Below are 19886 nucleotides of genomic sequence, written 5' to 3'. Positions count from 1 at the left end.
TACCCTTTTGAAAACCTGTTTGTAGAAACCTGCTGGTTGCCAATTAACGAATTCAGCATAACAATCCAGCGTTAACTGCTGGGTACAAATTTTCTAGTTCTGTCACTAATCATACACACCTTATCTTTTCGTAGAACATGTCAGTATCTAACTCCACCTACTCACTTATCTGTTAGGAAATGGGGATTCTATCCAAGTTTCATGACGACACAAATCTGATTAGAGAGAACAGCACCTGGCACGCAGCAAATGTCAGCTAGTTCTCTTCCCTTCATAACAGATTTTTACCTGTCTCCCCGTGGATCCAGTTCTTACCTCACAGGGAATGATTTCTAACACACCATCTATAAATTTTTGCACTGTTCTTCATAAGTAGGTGTTGAAAAAGAAGAACTGTATCTAGAACACAGAGCAGAAACTATAGAAATTAATAGGCAAGACGTAGAAAGCTCGGGGAAGGAAAAGTCAGTAGGTGTCTGTGATAGTTATGGGATGGAAATGGAGACACTCAAGTAGATCAAACACCTTTAAAGGGGCTTTTCCCAAAGCGCTCCTGTGCTGATAAGGAAGACCCGTGCCTTATAGCGGTGTTTCCTCTTTGTGGAAGGGTGAAGTGGAAAGATAGTTCCCAAAGGTCTCTAAACAATTGCCAGTATGTTCCATTGGAGTTGCTAGATCTTTAGGCCCAAATGAAAATGTGTACATTGACGTGCTAAAGAACCAAACAATAATTACACAGTTGACATTTGAGGATTATTGGATACATGAACTTTAAACAAATTTGTTGAAACTTAACTGAAAAGGTTTTCTCTTTCTTTCAGTCTTTGTGGTGGGAACGACGGACTTTTCCGCTGAAGGATGAAGACACAGAAGCCTTACTATGTCAAGATGAAAAAAAGGATCATAGTGAAAGTTCAAGCCCCGTTTTCCGTGAAGTCTTCTGTACTAGTGCACCAGAAAACGGTCACCATCCAAAAAGGCAGACAGATGAAATGGAAGAATGCAAACCTTTTGGTCTAGGACTTACTCATGTTAAAAAAAACAGGTGACAGGGAAAGGTTAAAAAAGTATGTAACTGAATGGAAAGCAGGAGGAAAAAATAAGCCCTGTTCTCCATCCCCCACCCCCTCAGCCACAATTCCAGAGTAAGAGCATGTACTGCATGTATTAATCTTTTATGCTGTTTTAAAACAGGCAAGGTAGGTCTCTTTTTCCTTGAACCACAGGAATAACTAGCTTTTCACCTACAGACAAGTGCTAGTCATTTGTGTTTATGATGCAAATCACAAGCACCAGAAAATTAACTGCTGCAAGCTGATGTTAAATCATATTACTGGGTAAATAATTTTTAAAAGACTTCATACCCACACATACATATGTACACACACAGAAACACCTGTGCATCAATGATCGCTCTTTTTCCTATACATTTCTATGTAATTTCTACGGTAATTCATTAAAATTGCCTCAAATATATGCCTTTGTATGTGGGAATATACAAATATGTGTGTATAGAGTATATATACATACATGTACACACACGTAGTTTTAAAAAACACTGGCAGTGACCACTCCACTTGAAATGCATGGATGAATTATCCCATGGAATGTAAGCTGCACTGTAAAGCACAGGTTCCCAGTGACTATGGAGATTTTAAACATGTTTAACCAATAGAAGTTATATATGGAAATTTCTATACCAGATAACACAATATGCCTTTATTTGAAATCACTGTTATCTGTTGGACTAAATTCAGATTATCTTCTATTCACTCCTAACAGATTAAGACAAGCAAAGCAGAGTTAAATATTGGTCTAATTTTAAAACTTGAGTTTTATCTATCCTATGTATCTCATAAAGAGAAGACCCCAAGTGAAAATGAGCAACAAATAGGAAAGTAAAAAATGTTGTATTTCTAGTTAATTTGGTCATTCCTTACCATTAGCTTACTCTATCCAAACAAGCATCTATTCTCATGTGTATGCTAAAGTGAGAAATTTTTTTAAAGGCTAGTGCTTCAGTACTGAATACAGGAGTATACATTAAAGAAACTTCTTGAAGCTATTACATAATTTTTTCTATATAAAAGTTGAGGAAAATTGATGAATTGCTTTCTCTCATGTAAAAAAAAAAGGTTATTCAAGTTATAGTCCCCATATAACTGACAATCCTGGCCACCTGGCCTAGTCTGGGGGACTGACACCAAGTTTTTGTTAGGGATGGGGAATTCTACTAGTCCCTTTAAAGAAGGAAAAAAATTCAAATTCAAAACTGACAAATTTTTGCTTGTAGTTTTACTGTACATTTATTTTTAAAAAAGAAAACAAAAGCCAGACAAACCCAAGTTGTCTAGGCAAATAAGCTCAAATCTTTTTGTCATGTCTGACATTATAATCTTCTATGTAAGTTTTTTAATTAAAGTTATTTCTATATGCCTCGTGTTGTCTGATTTGATTAAACGGCACCTGTTCATGGCACAAACCTTTCCTAAGTCAAAAACAAATTTTTACACTGTAGTATAGGAAAAAAACAAGCAAGCTCTATTCTATGCAGAAGTGTTAATGTTCTTATTTTTTAAACTTTTTATTTCTCAAAACTCATAGTAGCCTAAAGTTTAGGTCCTGTTATTTCTTGCCATATATCAAGACTATTTGCAAGTGGCAGATACATATTTGTTGTCAAAGTATAATTTGGGACACAACTTTAAATATTTATGGATTAACTCTACCTTATCATCTTTTAGCCTACCTGGTCTTTGTTGGATTAATATAATATATATCCTTGGGGTCAAAATCCATAACGTCCAGAATATCCTCAGCCATCTGGTTCTGCTACCGAGTAAAATTAGACAAGGTTAAATAAACGAGGCTACCTTTGCCTAATCTACCTCCCAAGGGCTCCATTTGTAAAAAGAGTAAAACCAGAAATCCTCTGCCCTACTGGATTCTTTCCATGGTACCAGCCTGTTCCTGAGCTTTTCTCTCTTCCTTTTTTAAATGGGGACAAAAATACCTGTCCCATCACTCAGAAGAGTGATTTGTGGTTTTAATGAAATTATATCAAGTACTTTATAGGCTATAAAACATAAACTTCTGTAATGATAGCTACTTTGTATTGAGCATCCTCAATTCTACTATCCTACAATTCTGGGACTAGTAGTGGAAGCTTTACGTATAGCATAGTATCTCTTTTAGTGCTCAACACAACACCGCATGGTAACTGTAATTACGTTCAGTGTATAAATCAGTTAACAGATACTCAAAGAGGCTGGGTGATCTGATTTGCTAAGTCAAACCGCTGGAAAGGAGAAGAATCCAGATTCAACTCAATATCACTTCCAAGCAGAGGCTTTCCTTTCCTTTCTGCTCGGAGCTAGCACATTATCTCATGTCCTTAAGAATGGTGGGGAGGATTAAGAAAAGGTGGGGATCACTGTGTAACCTGCCCCTCCAGCAAAGCTAACAAGGAAAAACGCCCTGATAAAATCTATATTTGTATAAATTTTGTAAAATCTATACTTGTATTTTAGACCACCTGAAATCCCTGGGCTTCATACACTGTGCAGTTTTTATGTATCAAATATAAGGTACAATATAAAAAACAGATGTTTAAGAAGCAAATTACTTCCATTCTACTCATATTGTCTCTCATACACACACACAAATCAAAAATGACATGAAACAGGAAAAACATAAGGACTTCCTTTGCTTTGGAAAAACAACCAAGAAACGAGAAGATTTAAAATGCAGAAAAAAATATTTTTTCATAGTAGCTAGTATGCCTTTGGTAGGCATTAAGACACATTTCTGTTTATAACCCTATTAATACAGCCATATCTTTACTCTTATAAAAATCAAGTCTCCCAGTAAAAATGGTATTTTACCACACTAATCTTTAAATTCCATCACTAAAAATGGAGACATACACACCAATTTCTAACCTCTTGGAACATTCTGCAGGATAGATTTTAGTCACTGGAATGAACGGCTGCTCAGAGAAACAGCCCTGCTTCAACTGTGGTATGTTTTGGTAGTCGATGTTCTTGTTTTCCAGGAGAAAGATTTCATGAGCGTAAACACTGGACTCCTCACAGTTTCATCGATCAAGAGAACGTTTCTGAGCAGCTTCTGAGCAAACATTTCTTAACAGGTTGATCACAGATCTGGGGTCATCACTCCTCATAATGGCACTGCCAGACACAATCATGTTAGCTCCTGCCTGGAAGAAGTAAACACTCAGGTTATCCTTCAAAGGAAGACGCAGAGAAGCTTAAAACAATTTCTGGACTACAGTTTCTACCCTTGCATTCGTCAGTGCTTGAAATGCACGAAAGCTACCTTGAGATGAACAGACTTCAAACAGTCTAGTTCCATGAACAAATAAAATGCTTAACAAATGAAAACATAAAATGATTTTTAAATGTATTTAAGAAATCACTGGCTTTTTAATAACCACCTTTAAATAAACAACACTGAATCTTTGCTAATATTTAAAAAAAGATGTAAAAATCTTTTAATCCTCAACTTTATTAAAGTTTTTCCAAAATATGCCAGTGCCCCTAAGGCTACTAAAAAACAAATTATCTTTTAATCTTTGGACTCTGTAGTTGACCCTTGAACAATGCAGGGGTTACAGGTACCAACCCCATGTGCAGTCAAAAATCTGTGAGTAACTTTTTGACTCGCTCAAAATTTAACTACTAAAACCCTTCTATTGACTGGAAGCCTTACCAATAACATAAACAGTTGATTCACACATATTTGGTAGATGTATTACATACTGTATTCTTACAATAAAGTTAGAGAAGAGTGTTAAGAAAAGCAGAAGGAATTGGGGTTCCTGGGTGGCTCAGTCGGGTAAGCATCCGACTTCAGCTCCGATCAGGATCTCATAGTTTGTGAGTTTGAGCCCCATGTCGGACTCTGTGCTGACAGCTCAGAGCCTGGAGCCCGCTTCGGATTCTGTGTCTCCCCCTCTCTCTGCCCCTACCCTGCTCGCACTCTGTCTCTCTCTCAAAAATAAACATAAAAAAAAAAAAAAAAAGACAAGAAAAGCATAAGGAAAATACAATTACATTACTATAACAACAACAACAACAAAATCCACATAAAAATGGACCCAGGTAGTTTAAACCCACGTAGTTCAAGGGTCAACTGTGAAGGAATTGATAGATCATTATCGCTAAAGTGTGAAACTATAAAATACAGCAACATTAAATAATTTCTCCTTCTGACATCAGAAAGAATGAAGCACTTTTTCATGTATTACTTCACTGCATTCCAGAAAGGCTTTGAAGGGCTTAAAAAAGATATTCAATATACTTTTAAATGTGGAAACAAAGAAATCAAAGAGAAAAAGCAAGTAAGGGAAGTCCAAATTTAGCTCTGCACTCCCAGGATTTGACTTGAGGGAAACCCAATCTGTCACGTGATCCACTTACAGAACAAAGTGGCAGGAGGCTACTGGGAGAGGCAGCAGAAGGGAGGAAAATTCCTCCCAGGAGACACCGTCACTCTGTGATACAGTGTACATCTCCAAAAACATTCCTTCCAAAAAGGTAAAAAAAAAAAAATAGTTTTGTAGGGTTACAGCCTAACATGGTTTTAATGTAAGCAGGAAAAACGCCCAAAGGCACAGCACAGTTCAGTAACAAGAAATCCACAAGTAGTCAAAGGACATACGTTCACTAATCACCCGGTCAGCTCCTCTTCCAGAAGTATCTCACGGCCACAGCTTTTGACAAGTATCAAGCAGAAAAGTGTGGCATTTATACAAAAAACTTAAAGTGCAGATTAGACCATGTTGCTTAAATAAAAACAGGCCACATAAACTTCAATGACCTGCAGTGTTACAGGAAGGGCTGGCACCCTCTTGGGAAGCTCAGGGCTTCATTAACTCAGCTCAGCTGGCTACTTGGGAAGACTCATCCCCCCTCACCTAGAGGAGGACCACAGCTATCTAGAAATCAGACCAAAATTTACATCAGAAATGGCTCCAGTCAGTTTTTACAAGGGACAAACCAGTAACTAATACACCTAAGCTATACAAAATCACAATCTTTTCACTTCATAAGCAGGTAGAGATTTTCTTTCCCTATTTTGGAAAAATGTCTTACTCCAAGGCCTAGAACTTAATGATCTCCCAAAGGCTGGCATTCAGCATATTCTTTTTTAAAAAATAACTTCCTTCAGCATTAATGAGATAACTGGGACTTACTTTTTTTTTTTTTTTTTTTTTTTTTTGGGACTTACTTTTTAATGATTATGTGATTTGAGAATATTCACTTATTGCTCTTTATTCTCAATGTTCTACATTTGAACAAAAAAAAATACCTTTCCCAGAAAGAAAGGCAATTTAGGAAACACAGGAAACTTGTTTGGCGCACAAGACAATGTTCTAGACATTACATTTGATAGGAAACTGGTCTGTGACCAGTTCAGCTGTGACCAGAAGAGCAATCTCACCTCTGCACATTTATGGATAGTGTCAGGACCTACTCCACCATCGACCTCTATGTCCAAGGACGGGAACTGGGTCCTCAACCAATGAACCTAGATACACACGAAGAAATAAGTGATTCCTAAGGTGGATATTTCCTAAGGGGAAAAACAACCAAATAAAAAATCAAATAGCCAAATACTAGCCACTAAAACAGGATTCCAAGTGTCTCACACAGTAACTTTATTTTTCTTTCTTTATTTTAAGTAGTCTTTATATCCAACATGGGGCTCGAACTCACAACTCAGAGACCACGAGTTGCATGCTCTTCCAACTGAGACGGCCAGGTGCCCACCACACCGTTAACTTTCTACTAATACAAATTATGATCAGGGATACCTTCCTTTTTAATACACTGAAACAAATCCAGCTTCATAAAAGCAAGGCTTATTCTTCTGGGGGAATGGCACTGAACTTGTCATGGCTTTGCAGAGAATATACTTCATGCAAACAAGAAAAAGAAAAAACCCTCAATGTTCAATGAAAAGAGATCTCCCAAGAGATCGAAAGGCTACAGGGATAATGCCTTTGACAGAAAATTTCAAGATTAAGATGTGATATTTTTCCTGATTTCCACGCTAAATCTCATACAGCATTTATCACACCGTACTCCAGCGATCTGCAGGCATCCACCCCCCACCCCCCCACCATCTTCAGAACAGGACATGGCTAAATACACAAGTGGCTCAATGCAGGCTTACCGAATGTGCACACACTATAAAAGCCTCACCCCAAAACCAAATATTTCTTTACCTTTGGCATCATATCTTCCATGAATTTCTGCCCTCCAAACCCAGGTTCCACTGTCATAACCAAGGCCATATCTATCTGATTCGCCCATGGTGCCAAATACTCAACTGTAGTTCCTGGTTTGATGGCAAGGCCAACCTATAACAGAGACAAATTTGCTACATCACATTAATAATTATTTCCACATAATATTAATATGGCATGTCAGACCCAGTAGAAATATCTATTGTTTAAAAATTCATTTTTAATATTTATTTATTTTAGAGAGAGACAGAGCGCTAGCAGGGGAGAGGCAGAGAGGCAGACATAGAATCCAAAGCAGGCTCCAGGCTCTGAGCTGTCAGCACAGAGCCCGACATGGGGCCTGAACCCCCGAACCGTGAGCACATGACCCAGGGCAAAGTCAGATGCGTGACCGACTGAGCCACCCAGGCGCCCCTAGAAATATCTATTCTTTAAGAGTAGAATATACACAGAAATGGAATGCATAAGTTATTCAAACTATTTTTTAAAAGAGTCAACAAGGCTACCCAAATGTAAATCTTCCTAAAAGGCAGTACTTTTCAGAAAACATTAGGGGAACATAGAAATCCTGTCTAACAGACAACTTATACTTCAACTCTGATTTCTCAGCTGAAAAACAACTGCTCAAGTCTGGTCTTCTCTGCCTATCACTTCCTGTCTTCTAATGAAACGTCCACACCAAGAGTGAAGAGTATTAAAACGTTATGGTCACTGTTGGCCCCTCACCTTCATCCCATTCTCCCGAATGTCTTTTATCAAAGCCCCAGGGTTCTCAGTAGCCTCAAGATGAAAGGTATATTGATTGGCTCCTGCTACAGCCATTGGTTTTACCCACTGTTCCGGCCTGGACACCATCATGTGCATATCTAGAAAGAAAAGACACATCTCCTGAATACTACTGAAAGGAAGATACCTGCCCCATATTGGTGAGGCCAGCCTGCAGTTTTGGCTGTTTTGGATATAAACTACTTGGCATTAAAAGAATTCTTAAATAATGACACTGCTGTATTGCTAGCCTCCTTTTAACTTGAAGATAAGGTTTTAGTTAAACTCATTTCTCAAAAAACCAGTTTTCCACAAAAGGCATATGATGGTATATATGAAAAGGACTAGAATTCAGGAAACCTAGGTCCAGGAAATGCTAGTCTAAAAAAACCTCTCAACAGTCTTATTATCTATGCAGATTTCATTCCTCATTTATAAGAAAGCTAAATAAAGTGATTCTACAATATCTTATGGAGCACTTACTGCATCGTTAAGTATTCTAGGCCCCAGGGACAGAGCATAAAAAACAGACAAAAATCTCTGCTGTTATGGGGATTACATTCTTAGTGGGGGGAGGGGACAGACCATAAAGAAACTAAGTTAATACAATACACACTGGGTTGGTAGCTTGGCCAGCGTGGCTGGGCGGGAGGATCACAGGGGCACGGGATGAGGGGCCACAGCCTGGAGCTCTGCAGACCACTGGGTTTTATTCTGAACGAGATTGGGGGGGAGCACTGTGGGATTCTGAGCGGAGACGTGACAAGATCTAAGCTGGAAAGCCACGGTAGTCACCCAGGAAGAAATGACGTTGGCAGTGATTGAAACTGGCAAGCAGCGGCAGGATTCTGGGTCTGCTCTGCAGCTATGGCAGCGGGAGCTGCTGCAGGCCAATGTGCAGGGGGAGGGGAGCCCGAAAACTGCACCACGGGGGACACGAGGGAAGGACATGGTAACTGCAGGTCTGACACACATCCTAACTGTAAAGCTCAAATCACAGGGATCCATTAGGGAGAGTGGGGGTGGCCTTCTTAAGGTTCTTGACTTGAAACATTAGACCATTTAACAAGAAGAGGGTGGCTTAAAAGTGGTTAAGTCAAGAAATATTGCTGTCAAGAAGCAAACAGTAAATACTCCTAGGTCAGACAGATATGCTAAGAAGAGTTTTGAGTTTGTCTGTTTTTTGCTAGAGGAAGCATACCTCTGATACAGCTGAGCTACATTAAAGAAAAAATGTCTAGAATTCTAGACTCAACTAAGACCATAAAATGCAATAAGGCTTTGAAAAATATCAGGAAAAGGGAATACTGCTTGACAAAGCCGAGATTAAAGTTTGTATTTCTAAACTAACAAGTGACAAAAATAGAACCTATGTTAATAGGTAAAACATTGTTTTTAAAAGACAAACTCTATTTGGTGTTCCTTATTTCCTTTGTGTTATAAGTAAGGAAAAATCAATCTGCTTAAAAATATCTACTCATTCCTTTCGTTAACAGACTGCTATGCCAGTCCACCTCCGGCGTGCGGTCACCACTGGGAACCCTCAACGGAGAGTGTTCAGGGAGCGACCAGTTCAGTGAGTCATCTGCCTGTAGGTAACATACTGAGGTCACAGTTCTCGAACGTTCCAACATCAGCCTCCGCTTACACTGTTAAAAATTACCGAGGACCTCCAAAACGATGTTGATGTGAACTGTATTTAACACTGTTTAAAATGTTTTAGAAATTCAAACTAAGCAATTTTTAAGTGTCTACTGAACTCATTTAAAAATAATAATAAATCTATCACATGTTAACTTAAGAGTGACCTTATTTTATACTTTTGCAAGTCATTAATGTCTGGCTTAACAGAAGACCTCCATATTCTCACATGTGCTCTGCATTCAGTCTGTTGCAACATGTTGTTTTATATGAAGAAAAGGGAAAAAAAAAACACAGAAAAGGGAGGGGTACATTGATAGCCTTTTCAGACCAGTGTGGATATTCTTCTATTTCTACCCCAGAACTCAGCAAGTAGGACTTTAATAAAGGTTAGCTGCAATGTGGAATCTGTAAACTCTACCAATGAACTTTTTGAGCTTTGTTACACTAAAAGCCACTGGCCTGTCCTAGTACACTTTGAATGGATCTCTGCAGTACTGGTTTGCTGCATTACATAGGACTTCCAAAGAGTGACACGTTTTATTATTTGCTATCAGAAATTACGCAACACCACAGATTTTATCACAACAGCTGTAAACAGGAGAAAGCTAATAAGCTCACAGAAGCAGATACAACTTCTTCAAAATTCAAATTTTCATTTGCAAGCTCTAATTTTATCAGTGGAAACAATAATTAATGAGGCATCTTCCTTGAAAGGACAGACTTAGTTAACTTTCAAGAAAATGTCAGTAAAATACTGAAGTCTGATAACCGTAGTTCATCTATCAGTTTATCATTCCAGTGAAGATAAGTGTTCGTGAAAAAGGCAGCCAGTTCAGTTCACAACTCGGTGGCGCAAGTGGGTTTTCCTTGAGAAAGCCATCATCACGGTATACTGCAGAAGCACTTCATATGTACTTCCTGCTTTGGCACACAAAACATGAAAAGAAATGCACCCAACCATCAGATTTACTGTAGTTAATAATTTGTACTGACCTTCAACGATATGTACCATGAGCACATGGTGGTGAAGAATAATTTAACAACAACTTGGATAGTTCAATAGCATTGCTTTGATTCAGGCTAAGGAACCAACAGACAAACTCACCATTGCTCTGTACCATCCATACAAATAATGACAAATAACGCTGTAATATGAAAATAGTCATCACCTCATGTTCCACCTGCAAGAGATTCCCGGGGTCTTCAGACCACACGTGAAGACCGCAGATTTAGATGAGAGCAAAGAAAACAAAAACAAAACAACACAAAACACCCAAAACCAAAGCACAAAAATAACAGCTTTTTCCCTATCACTTGATTGCTTACTGGTTATTTCCACTCAATACTGAGACTGAACAGTTCAGAACTGTACCAGTTATGCATGCAACTTGTGAAATACTTTTTAGAATGTACACATGAATTATCCAACAACCAAGATCCAAGAATCAAACAAAAAAAAACACGTCTTAATATAAAAAGCAAAAGTCACAAAACCCAAACATTAAAGCATTTGGAGTCCATTCATCTTTACTGTAGACCCACTTCTAGACAGACTGATTAGTAGCAAGTTTATTAGCAAATAAACTAAAAACAGAAAGAAAGAGCAGACTGTGTGTGGTTGTAGCAGTAGGATTGATACAAGAGGCACAAATGCAGGAGACACAAATAGCAATGAGTAGTGATGCGAGGAATCCAAGTAAAAGAAAAAAAAAGAAAAAAAAACAACTTCTTTTAAATTCATACAAAGCCAGATGCAGAGGACTCTGTGGCCACAGCACGGTGGGGGCAAACATGGCTACTTATTTCATTCACCTGATATTCATAAGAACAAATTTATTTTGGAAAATTCATTTTCTAAAATGTAATAAAAAAAGTCCAGATCATCAGAGGATTACATTCCATTATTTGAAAATTTCAAAATGGTGAACAAGCTGCTGGAACATGGTTTCCCTCATGCCACATAAATTACGTGATAACGCACCCTTTCTTATGTGCAAAGTAGATGGATCCTATGAAGAAGCTCTGACCGAGAGAACTTCCTACAACGAGGGCAATGTTCCCGAATGGCACTGTACAACAGTCACTAGACTCATGTGGCAACTGAGAGCTTGCAATATGGTTGGTTAATGCCACTGAGAAGCTTCATCTTTCATTTTATTAACCTGAACTAACTTTAAATAGCTACATGTGGGTAGGGACAACCACATGGGACAGCACAACTAGAATCCTTCTCAAAATCGGCCCACAATATGCCAATAAAAAATACCTAAGTTTTACTAAATTCCAAGGTACTTAAGAACATTATTTATAAAAATTTGTTCAACTTCTTACGTACGAGACATTTGTCAGCTTCAAGCCGTTGCTAACTTAGCTTAAAAGAGCAGTAACAACATGTGGACTGAATTCACGTTCACGAGAATTAACAATTACACTAAACCCCAATCTTGTGTTTATGCTTAGCTCTACGAAAACCACAGTAAAACAAAGTGGATTAAATCCCTGCTGTAAAGGACAAAAGTAACCTGACTGAAGGAAGTTTGAAAAAGAAAATACGGAAGGTGGTCTGATAACTGGATACAGGTTAATTTAGGATGGGGTGCTTAGAAAGGCTTCTCCCTGAGGAAATGCCAGTAATTCAGGGCCAAAAGATAAAGCAGAGCCAGCCAAGTGAACAGTTTTCTAGGCAAAGAGATCAGCTAAAGTGCCAAGGCCCTGAAGCAAGAAAGAGTTTGGCTTATTACAAGCAGCCAGTGAAGACCCAGCACGGGGTGGGGGTTGGGGGGTTCCAGATGAAATTGGAGGTTGAGAGATCAATCATCTACTTGAGCAACACATCCAGCGTCAGACAGCGTAACACCCACTTACCAAAGAAAGGGTCCTGGCCTAGCTGCTTTCGGAGGCTTTCTACCACAGGGTGCCCAAAGGTGATGTTGGGAACAAAATGCCTATAAGACAAACAAAATCTTACTCTGAAAATGTTTTCAATTCAATTTCTGTATTGTTCTCAAAAGCACTCTGATAGGGGTAAATGGGACCATCTGTGATTGCAGTATTTTTCCATGTAGTATTTAACATCATCAGTATTAAAAAATACTAAAAATATCTCAGTAATTTCAGTTTTACAAAGCAGTATTTCCCTGATATTTCAACAAAATCAGACAGTGTCACAAGATTTAACTCCATCGTTTGTAATCCAACAGGTAAAAATGGAAAGACAACCAAATCCAAACTCCAAAAGTTTTATGACTTGCCCAAGTCACACACTAGTTAGGAAGTTCTGGACTCTGACATGGGTCTCTCAAATCCTAGTCTGTCATGGGCGGCCTGTGGCCACTTCTAATCCACTTCATTCAGTGGGCACTAAATCAGTTTAACCACCCATTACTGAGGGTTTCCAGCATGCCAGGTGTTGTACCTTACTTCATCTTCTCATCAGCCTTATGAAGTAGATGCTGTTATAGCCCCATCTGAAGAACACAGGAAAAATAACTTCCTTAAGTCACCCTGTTAATAATTTGCGGAGGCAGGATTCAGAGTAAGTCTTCCTGACATCTGACCCCAAAGTACTTCATGCCACTGACCTACTCGCTTGTCCTTCTGCTCTATCACTAGCTCATTTCAATATGTAACAAAACCCCCTCTATGCAAGTACCATGATACGGGAGTTCCTGCTTACCCTAGAATAGTTTATAATCTCATTGGCGAGAAATGGCTAACACCCAACGGAATCCCTGGCCCTGCTGTTGTATTTGTTGGGGAGAGCCGACTCCCTTGACCTCCAGGTGGCCCGTGCAGCTGGTTCTCCACAAAGGCCTGTGAATTTCAGTGATGTGTGTCACTGCAGGGCCAGGAGCCTAAGCGGTATTCCTTTTTTGCCCTCACTTCACCCTTTTGCCAACAGAGAAGCCATTAAGGGCTGGCAGAGTCACAGGATGAAGGAGACTATGTCCCTGAAATTCTTCATGGAAGGACATTCAAGCTGAACTGTTACGTGAATAACTGAACTTTATAACATTAAGTCACTGAACTCGGGGCTTTATTGGTTAAAGGTAGTAGATATTACCCTGTATGAGGATAGCAAGAAAAGGTAAAGCCACAAGTGGGCCATATGAGGCAAGTAGTATGGCACTTGAAAAGAAGGGAAGATCATGAGATTTAGAGAACAAAGAATTTGTAAAGATGGGAAAAGAAATGAAGCAAAGGCAAAAATAAGCAACTTGTGTTCAAAGTGGGGAAGAGGTGGTGCTCTTCAGCTTGGTGAGGGTGAAAAGAACAGGAGGCAGAATATGTCACATCAAGGGTATCAAATGCCTGGCTCAGTGTTTGGACTCTATCCTGCTGTAAATATGAAGTGAGGTTTTAAAGCAAGAAACAAGCAGGCCCGTTTGGTAGAGTGTGTCACTCTTGATCTCGAAGTTGTGAGTTCAAGGCCCATAGCAGACATTACTTAAAAAAAAAAAAAAAAAAAAAAAACAACACAAAGCAATGAGAAAATAAAAAATAAAGTGGAAATAATAAAGTGGGAAGACGGCCTGGGCAAGGAACAATGAGAATGGAAAGGACCGACATAACGTGTGACAGGACTTGTGAACTCATTAGATGTGAGGAGCTCAAAAGAGAATAAACCATGGTTAAGACCTTAAGCTTAGATGGCAGACCAATGAATGCTAATAAAAAAATTAAAACTTACACAGGCCAGGCACCATTCTAAACACGTTCCATATACTAACTCATTAAAACCTCACAACTCTATGGTGCAGGTACTCCTATAATCCATATATTACAGACAAGGAAGAGAGGCTCAAGGTCACACAGCCCGTGAAGTGCCACAAGCAGGCATTAAACACCAGCAACTTGGCTCCAAAGTCCAGGCTCTTACCTATTAAGCTCATCTGTCCCTCCACTGATAACGACAAAAAAACAAAGTCCAGGGGAGGTGAGACGAGTCAGGATTCAGGACACATCTGAGAGGGACCAGGTAAGGTGGACAGGTACGGACACTTGCAAACACTTTGGTCCTTGAAGGTAGGGTTTCTAGTATCTAGAAATCATTCCACCGTTTCACTTCAGAGCAATGACTGCCAGGGGCATGGATAAGACGCTCGTTATGTTTACCAGGAACTCAGAGGTGAGGGTCAGATAAGCAGACAGGGAGGCTTACTGGGTATCATACAGCTCTGGAATGAAAATCTGGATTTTGTTCACTGTTCTTTTAATTTGCTGCATGGCCTTAGAGTACTTTTGTTGCTCAACCTTAGATTGCCTTTATAATTAAAACAGACATAATAAACACATACATCTTGAGAAAACAGGAGAACAGAATAAATATACTTTTTACTTCACTGGGAAACAGAAGCATATCATGTAACACTACTGATTCCCCCAGCTGCATGACTAATCGTACTACAGTGCTCTAGGCTCACCACGAACACTAGAAGAACAGAAAGGTACTGATACCCTGACAAGAAACCAAAGGTTTATGGTTAAGCTGAAACAGTAAAAGGCAACAAACCCAAGCATGAAGTGAAGGGGTCCTAAATTTGCCAGGCAACAGTAACCTTGGGACCACGTGTCACAAAAGGACTTACAGGCTCTATGCCAACCCTATGACACTAAAGAAGGCCTGGGAATCTGAATTCTCAACAAATGCCCTGGGAGGTCTTTTTTATGTTTATTTTGAAAGAGAGAGAGACAGAGAGACAGAGAGAGAGCAAGAGTGCATGCGCACAGGGGAAGGACAGAGAGAAGGAGAAAGAGAATCCTAAGCAGGAGGTTCCACGCTGTCAGGGCACAGCCAGACGCGGGGCTCAGTACCACAAACCAAGAGATCATGACCTGAGCTGAAACCAACATTCAGATGCTTAACTGACTGAGCCACCCAGGCATGCCAATGCCTTGGGAGTTCTTATCAGACCAGCTTGAAAAATACATTATTTCACTCTAAGAGAAATTTCATCAAAGCAGTCGGCTTCACCATTGTATTATTCTTTTTCTTTGTCCTATTAAAGGTACTTTCTGCAGTCTGCAAAAAATAAAATACAATAAAAAAGTAACCCTTTTCCCCAGAGACTTAGTGAGATTAAGCTATAATTGTTTACAGCACAGGTATATAATTATTTTATCTCTCATCATCTTCTCTCATCAACCTGAAGCTGTTTCCAATTGTCATACAATCAATTTCAGAGAGATAAAACCTTTACCAGATCTTCCAAGATAAAGATGGTAAACGGAGGATTAAAGTTGATCTAAAATGGAGCAAGACTGTTGGGGTGCCTGGGTGGCTCAGTCAGTTGGGCATCCGACTTCTGCTCAGGTCATGATCTCGCGGTTCATGGGTTCAAGCCCCACATCAGGCTACGTGCTGACAGCTCAGAGCCTGCAGCCTGTGTTAGATTCTGTGTCTCCCTCTCTGTGTGTCCCTCCCCTGATGGCGCTCTGAATCTTTCTGGCTCTCAAAAATAAATAAAAGCATTAAAATTAAAAAAAATAAATAAATGGAGCAAATCTGTAACGAGAAAACATTCCCTGTGAATCAGAAAACACAATCTCATGTTTCCAAGGGCTGGCAAAAAACACAGAGGAGCAATATAGGGCAGATGGAGACAGAAGACAATTGAAGAACATCTAGCCTGGTTAATGATGGTGGCTGCCATTCAGCTCCAGCCCATTGTGGCCTCATGAGGCTGTGGACCAAGTGCTAGTAAATCTCTGGATGTTTTTCAAAAGTCAGCAATCTAGTACTCATGTGAAATCTCCCCAATTTTAAATCCTGGTAACTAATTTAGAAATTGCATATTTGCGGGGCGCCTGGGTGGCTCAGTCGGTTAAGCGGCTGACTTTGGCTCAGGTCATGATCTCGCAGTCCGTGAGTTTGAGTCCCACGTCAGGCCCTGTGCTGACAGCTCAGAGCCTGGAGCCTGTTTCAGATTCTGTGTCTCCCTCTTGCTCTCTGCCCCTGCCCCGTTCATGCTTTGTTTCTGTCTCAAAAATAAACAAACGTTAGAAACAGACTTAAAAAAAAAAAAATTGCATATTTGCTCTGTTCCTACACTTAGGACTAACAGCACATTTCTGATCACTGTCCTGTCATGGCAGGTTTATATGCTTTCCAATGTTCTTTTCCAGAGAATTCATTTGTCCTTTTTTTTCAAATATCCAACCATACTAGTGCACCACCCCCCACAGTATTCCCAAAACTTGTTTCTGACCTTCAAGATGAAGACATTCAGTTTTAATCAGGAGAGAAATCGGGGACCTTAGGGGAAAAGGGGAAACAACAGGTGCATCCAAACTAGAATACTAGAGACTTTTAAAGGGACCAGGAAAAAGAACAGCATAGAGGCAGTACCTGAAGAGAAGGTAAGTTGAGGCTGGCCACCTTAGAAAGGGGAGTCCACGCCCCCACTTTCACACACCTGGCCTAGGAAACAATGCAGCTCAGCTAACTTTGCCTCTTCTGGTGGGACATCAGGAAGAGGTTGAAACTCCCTAAATGTTTCCTCCTTTACAAAAGGGGATCAAAATACCTCTGAGCTCAAAACGTTGTGAAGATTAAAGGAGAAAGGTTTTAAAATGGTGTTTGGAGAATTTAATTTTGTCAAACCAAGATGTTACTTGGCAAAGGGGGAAAGGAGCCAGTAAAAAACAAATATGTGTATCTTAATCAGCTCAGGGTCTGCCACTGGGCTGGGAGGGGACAAGGTGTTTCATCAGACATCCCTCTCTTATGATAGAGCCAATCATTCATTCAACCAATTATAACTAAGCCTGTCACCGTGCTTTACCTGCAGAGAATTCAGAGGTGAGCCAAAGACACCCTACTTTCAGGGAGCTTACAGTACAGCAGGAGAGATGGGAAAATAGACAACAAAAGTAATTGTATAAATTATTAGTTATTCTTTGTGGACAGAGAATGTCTTAATCCTTCCCAATAAGCCCAGAACCCACAGAAGACATTTAACTTCTGAGACCACACAAGCTGTTGCAGGCTTCTAATCCTGGCTCCACCATTTCCTAACTAGAAGACCTCAGACAGGTGACTTAACCTCTTTGTGTCCATTTCCCCACTGTCAAATGCTGGTGACAACAACAGCACCAACCTCATAAGGTTATGTGAGTTAATTCACAAAGAACATTGAAAACACTTACGTGCTCAAAAATATTAGCTACTACTGTTATCATGAATATTCTTGATTTGTGCACTGAAAAAATTATCTTCTCCATTCAGTTACTCAAATATGGCCCAAGACTTACTTAAAACACCAAATTGCTTTCTGTGTTAAACAGACTACACATGTACACATGTAGCCTGTTCTATCCTGAGGTAGGGATCTCAGACACAAAATCTGTATCCCAGACATGAAAATGTACCTACCCATCTTTGAAGTACACCCTCCAGTTACCTGTGAAAGCTCAGAGCTTTCCAAAAATTATGTACGTGTACATAACTATGAATATGAATTATGTATATAACACAATAAAAATCAAGCTTTCGTGCGAGGTAATACTTACCAATCTTACACACTTAACCTAGAATGCTTAGTACTCTAAAGTAAAGACTTTGCCATGATCAGTTGGGATACTTACTGATAACTGAGTCGGATATAAAAGAGAAACAACAGATTTAACCAGACAGAACAGAGGAAGACAAAACTCTTGTAACAGGAGTGACATTAAAAAGAACAGGAAGTAACTGATCATATTTTGTAAATAAAACAAATTTGCAAATTTGCACGAGGCCACACAGAAATTTCACCTGTTTAAATTTACTTTTTGACCCGGAACCCAAAGTAATGGCTGTTACTGCTTTAAGGCCAGTTAGCAGCAGGGCTCAAGGAACTACTTGGCAAACCCAAGAAAATACAATTTGCAACTCTGTCACAATGTTGTGTAATCCTGAAAGTCCTACTGTCTTCTCAAGGTTAGACTCTACATTTTATAGCCAACTTAAACTAGCATCACACTGACTCTGAACAATATCGATTATGTGCTATAACTACAGTGCTTAAAAATTACTTACAAAAAAACTGACCTCCCTGAAGAGCAGGGTGCCTGAAGAGAAAATAAACAGGAAAATCAAAATTCGAACAATGACACAACACCTAATAATTATTGAGAACTTACTATACGCCAGGCACTGTATGCTTTACATGTTGGCTCATTTCATCTTCCAAAATTGCCTAAGCGGTAGGTTCTATTGTTACTCCCATTTTTCACATAATGAAACTGAAGCTCAATGAGGTTAAGTGGCTTGTCCCAGGTGATCCATCAAATGGCAGAACTCGGGCAATCTCGCTACAGGTACCAAGCTCTTAATCGTTACACAAGTCTGTCTCCCCAGCTTTGCCACTAACTAGCTATATGAGCTTGGGCAAGTCATGCCTATCCCCTTGGGCCTCAGTTTCTCTAACTGAAAATGAGAGACGCGTCCAAGAGATTTAAAATTGCGTCCAGGTCCTAGTGCTTGGGCCACACGTTACGTGGGGGGAGGGGAGGAAGTGGAGTTTGGGACGCGGTCGCAGCCCCGGCTGCCGCCTCAGGTTCGCTCCAGCCAGGGCCTCCAGGACTCCCACCCCAAGTCCCCTTTTCAGCACCGCGTTCAGAGTGCGGCGCTCCGCGGTACAGGGACGCCGTGCACCCAAAAGGCACTCAATAAAGGTGCGCCGAGCCCGCCCCGCGCGGCAACCCTGACCCGAGCCCCGCGGAGTTACCCGTCCATTACATCCAGGTGCAAATAATCGGCCCCAGAGTCCAGCATCCGGAGGCACTCAGCCCCTAAATTGGCCAAATCGCTGTTAAGGATGGACGGGCCAATCTTGCAGCCAGACGCCATGGTGCTGGTTCCCAAGAGCAAGTTACCCACGAGTCCTCCGGTAAGACGAAAGTGTCGCCCCGATTGGCTGCGCAGTTTTAGTCCCTTCCCGCTAGCGTCTTCCGGACTCCACCGGAAGCAGCTGCCCGCAGGGAGGAAGTCCCTCCTCCCCTCGGGGGCGGGGCTGTCTGCCCGAGGGCTTCGGGGTGGGGCCTCTCGCCTGCAAGCCCTTGCCTCTTTCCTTCCGTCTTCCTTGAAATAGTTTTTAGGTCTCCCAGCCCTCGCCGAACTCGAAGAGTTTCTAAATCTTTTTTTGCTTTACATCCCCTGGGTTCTTTTCTTCTCGGCTTTTGCCCTCACTTCACTTTTTGCTTCTCCATTGTTTCCACCTGT

At 40.4% G+C, this 19886-nt stretch overlaps 2 protein-coding genes across 21 annotated transcripts in view; one reads left to right on the top strand and one right to left on the bottom strand.

Annotated features, from left to right (window-relative positions):
• KANSL1L (KAT8 regulatory NSL complex subunit 1 like) overlaps nucleotides 1-2436 on the top strand; it is a 141763-nt gene extending 139327 nt beyond the window's left edge. For all 10 annotated transcript variants that reach the window (XM_045481076.1, XM_045481081.1, XM_045481083.1 and 7 more), the window contains one exon: nucleotides 822-2436. In XM_045481076.1, coding sequence (XP_045337032.1) covers nucleotides 822-1049 — 228 coding nt within the window. In that variant the 3' untranslated portion in view covers nucleotides 1050-2436. The remainder of the gene's footprint in view (nucleotides 1-821) is intronic.
• Nucleotides 740-19794, bottom strand: RPE (ribulose-5-phosphate-3-epimerase). Of its 11 annotated transcripts, none has more exons than XR_006713137.1 (9): nucleotides 19404-19793; nucleotides 18702-18733; nucleotides 12548-12627; nucleotides 8000-8139; nucleotides 7253-7387; nucleotides 6466-6552; nucleotides 3931-4219; nucleotides 2750-2832; nucleotides 740-878 (listed from the first exon to the last, which is right to left on the bottom strand). XR_006713137.1 is itself a non-coding variant. In XM_045481086.1 (7 exons), exons 1-7 carry the CDS (start codon nucleotides 19512-19514, stop codon nucleotides 4097-4099), a joined length of 708 nt encoding a protein of 235 aa, XP_045337042.1. In that variant the 5' UTR covers nucleotides 19515-19793; the 3' UTR covers nucleotides 2281-4096. The 11 variants fall into 11 exon arrangements, 6 of the variants coding, with proteins under 6 accessions (XP_045337042.1, XP_045337044.1, XP_045337048.1 ...); XR_006713138.1 differs by having other exon boundaries at nucleotides 2750-2829; XR_006713135.1 differs by lacking the exon at nucleotides 740-878 and having other exon boundaries at nucleotides 2281-2832.
• Nucleotides 19795-19886: the final 92 nt, after the last annotated feature.

The sequence above is a fragment of the Leopardus geoffroyi genome, chromosome C1 (assembly GCF_018350155.1).
Source record: "Leopardus geoffroyi isolate Oge1 chromosome C1, O.geoffroyi_Oge1_pat1.0, whole genome shotgun sequence".
Lineage (NCBI taxonomy): Eukaryota > Metazoa > Chordata > Mammalia > Carnivora > Felidae > Leopardus > Leopardus geoffroyi.
Note: the sequence above shows the minus strand (reverse complement) of the source record. Positions and strands in the feature narration are given on the sequence as shown.

What these genes read in the sequence shown, in the direction of transcription:
- RPE (XM_045481086.1), bottom strand. Translation starts at nt 19,514, where the DNA reads ATGGCGTCTGGCTGCAAGATTGGCCCGTCCATCCTTAACAGCGATTTG. An exon ending in CCGATTATTTGCACCTGGAT is followed by an intron (nt 18,734 to 19,403) that starts GTAATGGACGGG and finishes TTTTCTCTTCAG; the next exon opens with GCACCCTGCTCTTCAGGGAG. An exon ending in CTATCCATAAATGTGCAGAG is followed by an intron (nt 4,220 to 6,465) that starts GTGAGATTGCTC and finishes TACTTCTTCCAG; the next exon opens with GCAGGAGCTAACATGATTGT.